Source organism: Oncorhynchus tshawytscha, linkage group LG22 (assembly GCF_018296145.1).
Source record: "Oncorhynchus tshawytscha isolate Ot180627B linkage group LG22, Otsh_v2.0, whole genome shotgun sequence".
NCBI lineage: Eukaryota > Metazoa > Chordata > Actinopteri > Salmoniformes > Salmonidae > Oncorhynchus > Oncorhynchus tshawytscha.
Window position 1 is genome coordinate 10,432,103 of NC_056450.1, and position 11,746 is coordinate 10,443,848.

The following is an 11,746-nucleotide window of genomic DNA, read 5'->3' on the forward strand; positions in this document are numbered from 1 at the left end:
CACAGCCACAAATTCGTGAAGTCTAATTTAAACCTTAACCTAACCCTAATCTTAAACCTAGCCGTAAGCACACCGCTAACCCTACTGCCTAACCCTAATCTTAAATTAAGACAAAAAGCAATATTTTGTATATTTTTTTTATAAATGTTCACATTGAAGCCATTTTTATAACTTTGCAGCTTGCATATCTAGTCTAACGGGGAAATCGCTCAGGTTTGCCTCCAGGACAAGACTCATGACAATAAACGTCAATTTGTGAACGAATGGCAGCTGACCTGTTTTCCAGAAGTTTCAGGCTCGATACAGTTTAGGCTACAGCTTCTAAGGAGCATATACTGTTCAGTAAAAATAACCTATTCAAATAATTAATGACACTAGGAAAGAAAATCTGTGCATGAAGGCTAGAAGCTTTCCCCCAGACATAGCCTAATACTGAATAGCATTACGGTTGCGTCACTCATGGGATTATCTTCAGATATCGCACACCTCAAATTGCAGGCTTCTGAAACGAGCTCATCGTTATTTTACTTTTTTCTCCTCATCCCCTGCACAAAAAGCTATCATGGTGAGCATAATCGACATATTTTCGGTGACATATTATGTAATGTGTAAATTCAACAATTTCAACCATTTCGTTCAGGTGTTTTTTAGTCATTAATGTGTGGGACAGTCCTGATTTGCATCCATGGGCTCTGTGACATTTGTCAAATAGAAACGATCGAAATAGCCTTAATTGACTTGTTTTTTTTAAAAACAAATATTAGGTAAATTTATGTCAAATTTTCTGAACTCAAAGCAGGTAAATATAATGGGGTTAATAGAGATGTAAACTTTGTGGGGACCGGCAATGAATGGATCTGCGCGGTAGCCTACTTCTCCAAAATCCTTTGGTCAGTGCAAACAGTAAACTAAATCAGATTAAGCATGTTCAACGCTGGTCAACGTGGACAGTCGTCTCACTGCCATTTGATGGACGAATCTATTTACTTTCTTAGACTGTATGGCATGTATATTTTCCAGTGTATTTTAGTAGGCTATCTATATTTTTGCCACTTGCTATGAGAGATTGAAAACAAAAAAATGCTACCTGTGTGTGTGTGTGGCTATATTTGCACTTTTGGTTTCTCCTATTCACCTGCTGCAGCGGTTATTGAAATATATTTATTAAAGAGGAAAAAAACTATTATTATAACACTGGGAATGAATTTCAGTATAAATGTGTATGTGGTTTGACTAATCTCATAACGTTTTAAAGAGACAGCAGCAATGAAACTTGCTGACCTAGATAATCCCCTCCATATGCTGCGCAGTCAGAGGAAAACACAACACAAAACACATCCGTAGAACAGTAGGCTAGATCAAACCTGTAGAATCTTAAATAATATTTGATTATTCAGGGTTATACCATGGCATTGTTGAATACTTATTTCTGATCGGATTGAAGGGCATTTTAGAGTGTGTATAATTTCCCTATAACGAACAGTATACAGTATTTTCACGGTAGAATTCAATGGCTATAGTTCATTCTTACATCTTCTATGTTTGAGCTGCTTTTGAAGCTAAAATCGAATTGAAAACATTATTGGCATTGTTGAATTGGCTTTTCATAATGGCAAGCTAGGACAGATGGTTCGGTTAGCTAAACTACCACGGCAACTGCTGTATCTAGTAAATTTATTAGCTACTTCAGTGGATGTTGAACACATTGCTACTGGCAAATGAACACATTTATAGTGGTAAATGTGTTAAATTATAGACATGGTATAAATGTGATAATCAACTCGGGGCTCTATGCATTATCTGGAAAATAATGCAAGTTCGTGGAAGGTCAGTTCCACTCTGCTAGCACATCGTGGAACACACCTTCCACGTTTTTTCATAAATGTCCATAACATGCATAGCCCCTCATTGATTATCCCTTAGATATAATAAGATAATAGAATATAGAACAGCAATAAAGAATGGTCCATATAAGAGCAATCTAACATTTGGCTGAGATATCATAATTTGTTATTCCACACAGCAAATTCTTTTCTTAGGGGTGGATCAGCTTAATATTGCGGAAAGATTGTTGCTTCCATCAATGTAATTGTATGCATCATATCCAATCTCCCATATCTTTATTTGTTAAATATATATATCCATATACGTACACGTACATACACATATGCATACATATACACATATATACATACACATACCTATATAGATATACATAATTTTTAAAGAATATACCTTTATTATTCCCCTAACCCTACCACCCTCCCCCCAATTGGAGTAAACAATAACACTTAGGCTTTTACCTTCAGTTTGTGCATCTTATACACATTTTACAGACACAATCCATTTTACAATAGTTATATTTTGTTTGTTTTTAGTTCTTCCTCTATTTCTGATGTCCATCCAGTTTGATTTCTATTTGTAACTGTGCTATTTCACAACATTTCTGAACCTATATACATTTTACAGACCCTGTATGTTTTACATTGGTTGTCTTGTTATTTGTCCCACCCTTCAGCTTCATTCAACCCTTCCTATCTATCTCTTAACACCATCCTTTTTGGATTTCTATTTGCCATATATTTTTCAACTGTGCTGTGATGCTTCACAAAAGTACTGAACTGTTCTATTCTCATAGCTTCTACAGATTGTAAATTTAAAAAAATATTTTTTTGCTAAAATTATAATTATTGATTGATTATGGCTTTTCAAATCACCCAACAAAACAAAGAAACGACCATGAAGCTTAACAAAGGCGCGGGGACTGCCCCTAACAAAAACAACTTCCCACAAATAACAAAGGGAAAAAAGCTGCCTAAGTATGAGTCCCAATCAGAGACAACGATAGACAGCTGTCCCTGATTGAGAACCATACCCGGCCAAAACATAGAACTAAAGAACATAGAATGCCCACCCAAATCACACCATGACCAAACCAAAATAGAGACATAAAAAGCTCTTTAAGGTCAGGGTGTGACAGAGGCCTCCAATTTTTTTAAATGAACTGGATCTTTATATATACCACTTGGGTCCTGTTTCAGTAATAATTATATCAGACCGTCTTGTTGCGTGTCCGATAATCTACCATTTATAATGGTCCTCTGAGTATATAAAAAAAAGTTTGGTATACTTCCACTGGTATGCTATCCAGCCCTGGAGTTTCCCCACCTTAAAGGTTGTAATTTGGCCTTCACACAAATCTTTCTGTACAGATGTTCATTTTACATTATTATAAGGAAAAAAATCCATACAATTAGCTTTGGTTACAGGAGACTGAAACGAAAACATATTCTTAAAGTCTTCTTCTTTCAAAGTATCATTCGGTGAATCATGCGTGACTCCATCATTTGTAACAAGTTTCAATACATTTTTTTCTGGTAGCATTTCTAAATTGAAGATTGAAAATGAATTTGGTGCAGTTTTCCCCATATTCCATCCAGTTGCTTTATTTTTTATAATATATTACACTGGATCTTTCTTGAATAAGTTCCTCTATTTCTTTTTGTTTTTCCTCTAACTTATTCTGTGCCTCTATGATACAGTTGAGAGTGTTAAATTAACACTGAAAATGTTGCCCAGTATAGACACTGGAACAGTGTTAAATTAACACACTGCTGTATTGCAGATGGATTTGAATAATTGCTTGTTTCAATATCAATATTTTTGAATCGACATTGGTTGATTAATTAATCTTATGCTTCTGAAATATAAATTACATACATTTTCTAAACTTATTTCACACGTTACTGAAATTTTTGTTCCAGTTTAGATGATTTAGATAGTCTCATATTCAGTCTTCCCAACCCTGGCAGTCATTCTGAATGCAGGTTGCGGGTGTTTAAAACATTCAGAAGGTTCGATATCCACATTCTGGCTGGATTTCAATAGGAATTACACATCATTCTGCAAGTCAGAATAATGTGACAGGTTATGTGAAAAACCCCAAATGTTGGGTTGCTCGAATTACCCCAAATTTGATTCACTTAAATGCTGGGTCTTTTTTTATGTAATCCAGAGGTTATTTTCAGTAGGCATGGCTCATTAGGGGCTGGGCTTTTAAACAGTTATTTTTGGACACCCGTGAGAGTAAATGTCAATCCTGTTAACCATGTTAAGTTTGTACACTGCAATGTTATTTTTCCATTAATATTTTTGCACAGTACATATTGTAACACAAAAATATTAACATAATTATTTACATATTGCAACAAAGTGGTTACTATCCCATTGGGGTTATCACTTTAGAATTTACATAAGCTTTTAAGGAACTCACACATTTCTGTAAGATTAATTAAAGCTACAAAAGAGTCTGTGTTCAACTGTAACATGTGATGACAATTAAAACAGAATAGATTAACCAGAATGACATTTACTCTCACGGGTGGCCAAAAATAACATTACTGAAAGCCACAACCGTACTAAACCAAGCCTCCAGTCTTCTAATCTGACTTGCTGTGTCATATCTCAATAACCCAGCATCATCAAACCTTGCCCTAAAAAACCCCAGAAGGCCTAGATTCATTCAGATCAAGTATTTAACCAGCAAGAGCAGCCACCTGCATAGTGGATGTTTTGGCGGAACTGCGCTGGAGCCGTCAAATCGGTGAGCAGCTGCTCTTGTAATCATTGTCACGAAGCCACACCCGCCACACTCGAGATAGAAGTTCAGAACAAGAACGTGTAGACTATAAAGAAATAATTACGTTCAATACAAAAATCATTACACTAAATAATAATTCAACTAATCAAGATGTAGATTACATCTCACATTCCAGTATTCAAACTTGTAAACAAAGCTGCATGGGATTTCTGTTTTTGCAACTCGGTACAGCCAATGGCAATGTCCACTTTAGAGGTACAGTATAATGCCAGGAGCCGCATGTGGATTTGATATCTCTAATGCAGTTCCACCTCTGACACCGCCAAAACAACCGCTATGTGAATGCCAGCAAAAGCACATCTGATTGAATAGAGCCCTATGTGACCCAGCAGTTGGGTCATCCAAACAACCCAGTATGTTTTAGTGTATGCCCTCAAAATAAGGCCTTATGAAATACATAATGTATGAAATAATTATGTTTTAATGATAAGCTATTCACTTAGGATCTCACATGGGATGGGATCCATGGGATTGAAAATTGATGAATGCAACAAGGATGTCACTGTCATTAACAAATTCAGTCATGGGTGGTAACCAAAGATTAGGGATATACTGACAAGGTACAGGTCTCTTCGCCTTAACAATGGGAAACCAAGTTGAGCACCCTCTTCCTCTCTGGTGGTAATTCTACAATTCATTTGAAAGGCAAAGCACTCTGGGAAATATGCAAAAAAGCATTACATTAAGCAGTGTGTTAATTCAACACTGTTCAGTGTCTATACAGGTCCACATTTTCAGTGTTAATTTAACACTGAGGAATTTGCTGTGTATTTTCACATGACATCTTTTATATTTTGACCGTATGTCAAGGTCTAGACACTTCCAACTCAACTCTGGACCTCAAAGCCAGTTCCACTGCTTTTCTCATTGTTCCCCTCTAATCACTGACTGAATTAGACCTGGGACACCAGGTGGGTGCAATTAAGTGTCAGGTAGAACAGAAAACTAGCAGGCTCTGGACCTCAAAGGAGTTGAATACCACTGCTCTAGCCTATTTTGGGTTATTGCGAACCTCCTTTCAAATAAAAAATGTCTTCCTCTTCACCCTAGCGCGAGTGCATCTCTATCCATGTGGGTCAGGCTGGTGTCCAGATTGGCAATGCGTGCTGGGAGCTCTACTGTCTGGAGCATGGGATCCAGCCGGATGGACAGATGCCATCTGACAAAGCCATCGGAGGAGGCGACGACTCCTTCAACACCTTCTTCAGTGAGACTGGGGCTGGAAAGCATGTCCCCAGGGCTGTGTTTGTGGACCTGGAACCCACAGTCATAGGTAAGTTTTCCCTCTTAAGAAAAAAAGGTTATACTTAGAACCATAAAGGGTTCTTTGGCTTGTCCCTGTAGAACAGGGGTATTGAAATCTTTATACGAGGTCCAGAGTACTGCTGGTTTTCTGTTACCTGATAATTCATTGCACCCATTTGGTGTCCCAGGTCTACATCGTCATTACTTGCTGTTTGGGGTTTTAGGTTGGATTTCCATACAGCACTTTGTGACATCTGCTGGTGTAAAAAGGGCCTCATAAATAAATGTGACTGATTGATTGATTGATTGATATCAGTCCCTGATTAGAGGGGGGAAGAAAGAAAAAAAACAGTAGAACTGACTTTGAGGTTCGGATATGAATTTGAGGGCTGTTGAAAAACCCTGGTTCCAGAACCTTTTCCAACAACAAAGAACCATTTTAGAACCCTGTCTTCCATAGTGAAGGTCCTCAGATGAAAAAGGTTTGATGCAGAACCGTTGTCCCTGTAGGAGAACCCTTTTAGAACTTTTTCATAAGCTGCTGATTTTTTTTCTCCTCAGATGAGGTGCGCACTGGGACCTACCGGCAGTTATTCCATCCTGAACAGCTCATCACTGGCAAAGAGGATGCTGCCAACAACTACGCCCGTGGACACTACACTATTGGCAAAGAGATCATCGACCTGGTGCTGGACAGGGTCCGCAAACTGGTGGGTACCACAGAATTAATCAAATCTTTTATCAACTATCTGATCTGAATGTGGACTCCTTTTATTGACATGTTCCTATTTCTCCTCAGTCTGACCAGTGCACAGGCCTTCAGGGCTTCCTGGTTTTCCACAGCTTTGGAGGAGGCACCGGCTCTGGTTTCACCTCTCTGCTGATGGAGCGCCTGTCTGTTGACTACGGCAAGAAGTCCAAGCTGGAGTTCTCCATCTATCCAGCTCCCCAGGTGTCCACAGCTGTGGTGGAACCTTACAACTCCATCCTGACCACCCACACCACCCTAGAGCACTCTGACTGTGCTTTCATGGTGGATAATGAGGCTATATATGACATCTGTCGTAGGAACCTCGACATTGATCGTCCCACCTACACCAACCTCAACAGGCTCATTAGCCAGATTGTTTCCTCCATTACTGCTTCCCTTCGATTCGATGGTGCCCTCAATGTTGATTTGACAGAGTTCCAGACCAACTTGGTGCCCTATCCCCGTATTCATTTTCCTCTGGCTACCTATGCCCCAGTTATCTCTGCAGAGAAGGCTTACCATGAGCAGCTCTCTGTGGCTGAAATCACCAATGCCTGCTTTGAGCCGGCCAATCAGATGGTGAAATGTGACCCTCGCCACGGCAAGTACATGGCATGTTGTCTTCTTTACCGTGGTGATGTGGTGCCCAAAGATGTCAATGCTGCTATTGCCACCATCAAGACCAAACGTTCTATTCAGTTTGTTGACTGGTGCCCAACTGGTTTCAAGGTTGGCATCAACTATCAGCCTCCCACTGTAGTCCCTGGTGGAGACCTGGCCAAAGTCCAGAGGGCTGTGTGCATGCTGAGCAACACCACTGCTATTGCAGAGGCCTGGGCTCGTCTTGACCACAAGTTTGACCTGATGTACGCTAAACGTGCCTTTGTGCACTGGTATGTGGGTGAGGGCATGGAGGAGGGAGAGTTCTCTGAAGCCAGAGAGGACATGGCAGCCCTGGAGAAGGATTACGAAGAGGTGGGGGTTGACACCGTCGAGGGTGACGGACAGGAGGAGGGAGAGGAGTACTGAGGGTTCATGCAAGGACGCCCTTGGCTCCCGTATCTTATAGTAGCACATTTTCAAAACCAATGCATTTCTTCTTACAGTTTGATATTTTCTTGCTTCTCGTTTAGGTTTAAGCACAACTGGTTTGTTGTAGTGACAATCACAGATTTGTTTGTTTCATTAGAGATTCACCAATAAAAGTGTGTGTTTAAATTGATTCCAGTATGTTTTGTATACTTTTCATCAATTACTGATCAATGTTTTTAAAACTCCAACATATTCATCTGAAGTAGAGGAATCTGTATCTGGTAGACCTAGATTAATTATAAATAAATACTGCAGTTACAATGTAGTGACATTTTCATAATTTGGAAACGTATTAACTGTAATTGTAGTACTGCAGTTTTGGAAATATAACTGCAGTTATACAGTGTTACTTCAACTTCCAAAAGTAGGTTCTGAAGATGCTTACTTAAACCACACGCATATGGGAAAGATACTTTGACCTATTCTTCTCTGATAAGCAATTGGGAAAAGGCATATAAGATCTTCCAATCAGTTTCGACAAAGTCTGTGTGGTGGAAATGTAATATTCATTACATACTATTTAATTAGTCCTACTATGCTGTTTTTACTTTGAGAATTTTCCATTGTTCCATTGTTAGTCATATGTCTGGGTGTACAGATAAGTGCCGTTTGCGTGCGACCGCAGTATGTGACATCCTGTTTTCACAATCTACAGGGATTAGCTGTGTGGAAACATGCAGGAAGGAACAGACAATGGTGGCAGCGTCAGCTATCTTAATCTGAACAGACAAGCTAAATCAGCTTTTACACACCATGTTCCGTCCCTGTATATACCCATCTGCTAAACTGCCACAGACAAAATAGGTTGTACTTTTTCTAGAAGAGGAGAGAGACAACTCTGTTCGTTGGGCTTTCCTAACGATGAACTGATCGAGTGGTTGTTATTGATTGCTTTGTTTTTTCAAATCTTATAAAATTGTTGTCTGAAAGAATCTGCAGTCTCTCTTCCAATAGAATTTCTCTGACATCTGTCCACTGTATCGTAGAAGTATAAATTGCTCCACCTTTCACATTTTCTATCAGACTTCTTACTACAGTCTCCCAAAGATAAGCCTGTTAGAGTTAAACTAAAAGAAAATGTAATTTCTCCAGAACTACATCTTGAAATTTCTCAACTTAAACATGGTGAGTACACACAAATCATATTATTGTTAGTTTCAATAACTTCATATCTTCTTACAATAGTTAAATCAAAGCTGTTTCTTTTCAATTTTTTCAACACAATTTGTCAATTTGACTAAAACAAATGTTTTAAACTCAGTCATTGGCACTCATAATATATTCAAATAAATTGCCTCGTTTTGAAGTGGGCTGAAAGTAATGGGTAACCTGTAAAGTTTTTACTAATTTCGAACTTAAATATTTCATGAGATATTTCAGAATGTCTGACAATAACAAAGTTCAAACTGCTTTGCTGATATGCTATTAAATGTTTAAAAAAATTGAGGGCCATAGTAAAAATACCTTGATTTAACATTTCATATCAAAATAGATGTAGTTAGCAGGTCTACTAAATTAGTTTGAAGTCAAATGCATTCATTATTTGGAATGTGTTGATCAGATTGTAATTGATTTGTCAAATTAATCCCCCATGGTAGGCTATGTGTGACATTTGGTTTAAAAAACATTGCCTGTTTGTCGGGTTCAACAGCTGATCACTTGTTTCTTCAGTCAGGTGATGTGTCCCCATGTGTACCGGTACCCTATCTCTACAATGAAAGCATTTTCTGTCACGCCCTAAGCCCCCTCCTCTCCTTGCCTACAGAGTTGCTAAGAATTAATCAAAACAAACTCTAGGCCATTTCTGTTTTGAAACAAATGAAATATTTTTGTTACTATTCCAGTTTTAGATGAATGTTTTGGTCCAATTGTCTATTATGCCAAAAGATATTCTAAGAACTTGTTTCTTTCAGAAGATTGTAAAGTAGAATTTGAAGGTGATAATTTCCTCTGGATTATGATTTGTCCTATGTGTATTTACAGTTAATACTTGATCGATTTTCAAATTAAAACTATTTATTTAGCTGAGAAAGTTGTAAACAACTATCTTTCCCGAAGTCTGAGTGCATCTCCATCCACATGGGTCAGGCTGGAGTCCAGATTGGCAATGCCTGCTGGGAGCTCTACTGCCTGGAACATGGGATCCAGCCTGACGGACAGATGCCCAGTGACAAGACCATCGGAGGAGGAGACGACTCCTTCAACACCTTCTTTAGTGAGACTGGGAGTGGAAAGCATGTCCCCAGGGCTGTGTTTTCTGGACCTTGAGCCCACAGTCATAGGTAAGTTTTCTGTTTACTACATTGGTGTTGAGCTCCTCCATGAGCTACTGATTTCTCTCCTCAGATGAGGTGTGCAACTGGGACTTACCACCAGTTATCCATGCTGAACAACTCATCACTGGCAAAGAGGATGCTACCAACAACTACGCCCGTGGGCACAACACTATTAGCAAAGAGATCATTGATCTGGTGCTGGACAGGATCCACAAACTGGTGGCTCTCTCAGAATGAAAGAATGAATAAAATATTTGATCAACTATCTGATTAGAACGTGGACATCTGTTATTCTCCTTTTATTAATGTGTTTCTCTTTCTCTGACCAGTGTACAGGCCTTCAGGGCTTCCTGGTTTTCCACAGCTTTGGAGGTGGCACCGGCTCTCGTCTGTCTGTTGACTACGGCAAGAAGTCCAAGCAGGAGTTCTCCATCTATCCAGCTCCCCAGGTGTCCACTGCTGTGGTGGAACCTTACAACTCCACCCTGACCACCCACACCACCCTAGAGCACTCTGACTGTGCTTTCATGGTGGATAATGAGGCTATATATGACATCTGTCGTAGGAACCTCGACATTGATCGTCCCACCTACACCAACCTCAACAGGCCAAAGTAGACCGATTATTTCCTCCATTACTGCTTCCCTTCGATTCGATGGTGCCCTTAATGTTGATCTGACAGAGTTCCAGACCAACTTGGTGCCCTATCCACGTATTCATTTTCCTCTGGCTACCTATGCCTCAGTCATCTCTGCAGAGAAGGCTTACCATGAGCAGCTCTCTGTCTCTGAGATCACCAATGCCTGCTTTGAGCCAGCCAACCAGATGGTGAAACGAGATCCTCGCCACGGCAAGTACATTTCATGCTGCCTTCTGTACCGTGGTGATGTGATGCCCAAAGATGTCAAGACCAAACATTCTACTCAGTTTGTTGACTGGTGTCCAACTGGTTTCAAGGTTGGCATCAACTATCAGCCTCCCACTGTAGTTCCTGGTGGAGACCTGGTCAAAGTCCAGAGGGCTGTGTGCATGCTGACAAGGCAGCCCTGGAGAAGGATTATGAAGAGGTGGGACATGACAGAAGTGAAGTAGATGAGGACAGAGAACAGGATTAGAAATGGCTGTCTTTCTTTGTCTGTCTTTCAAATTCTTTACCATAGATCCACCCTTTTCTTTTCACTCCCCCTTTCCATAGATCCACCCTTTTCTTTTCAGCCAGTATGCCCTTTCAAAACTCCTAACCTCAAACAAAAAGCACTTTCATGTTGACAATAAATTGTATGGAAAACAAAACGTGTACTTGTCGTAATTTTCAGTTTCCCATTTAGAGATGTTTGTACCTTTAGTTGCATAGACCTGTACATGAAGTCACACTGGTGGATTAGACAGATTCACTGGGTTCTAGGAACACTGAAGTTCCTAGAATCACACAATTTCAATGTATGTGTTATTACGTTTATTACATATTTATACTAACCTGTAAACAAATAATTACGTTTTAAAACGACTTACTTAAACTACTCGAAGTTTAAATAATTGAAATATATGAGAGCTTTTCTTTGAAAGTGCAGCTATGGTGCTCGTGTGTGTTGGTTTTCAAGACTGTAAGTAGGATGAACCTCTGCTCTGATACCTAAAAAATGTTTTGTCTAGAGGGCAGTGTTGTGCAATAAATTCTTGTCCTTGTCCTGCCGTGAACATGAACATGCAGAAACTACCAAT

At 39.5% G+C, this 11,746-nt stretch overlaps 1 protein-coding gene and 1 pseudogene across 1 annotated transcript; both read left to right on the forward strand.

The window, feature by feature from the left end:
* The first annotated feature begins 335 nt into the window (after nt 1–335).
* On the forward strand, nt 336–7,878 carry LOC112221759 (tubulin alpha-1B chain). Its single transcript, XM_024384054.2, has 4 exons — nt 336–565; nt 5,711–5,933; nt 6,467–6,615; nt 6,705–7,878. Exons 1-4 carry the CDS (start codon nt 563–565, stop codon nt 7,683–7,685), a joined length of 1,356 nt encoding a protein of 451 aa, XP_024239822.2. The 5' UTR covers nt 336–562; the 3' UTR covers nt 7,686–7,878.
* Nucleotides 7,879–8,422: 544 nt separating this feature from the next.
* On the forward strand, nt 8,423–11,116 carry LOC112221516 (annotated as a pseudogene).
* The last annotated feature ends 630 nt before the right edge of the window (nt 11,117–11,746 follow it).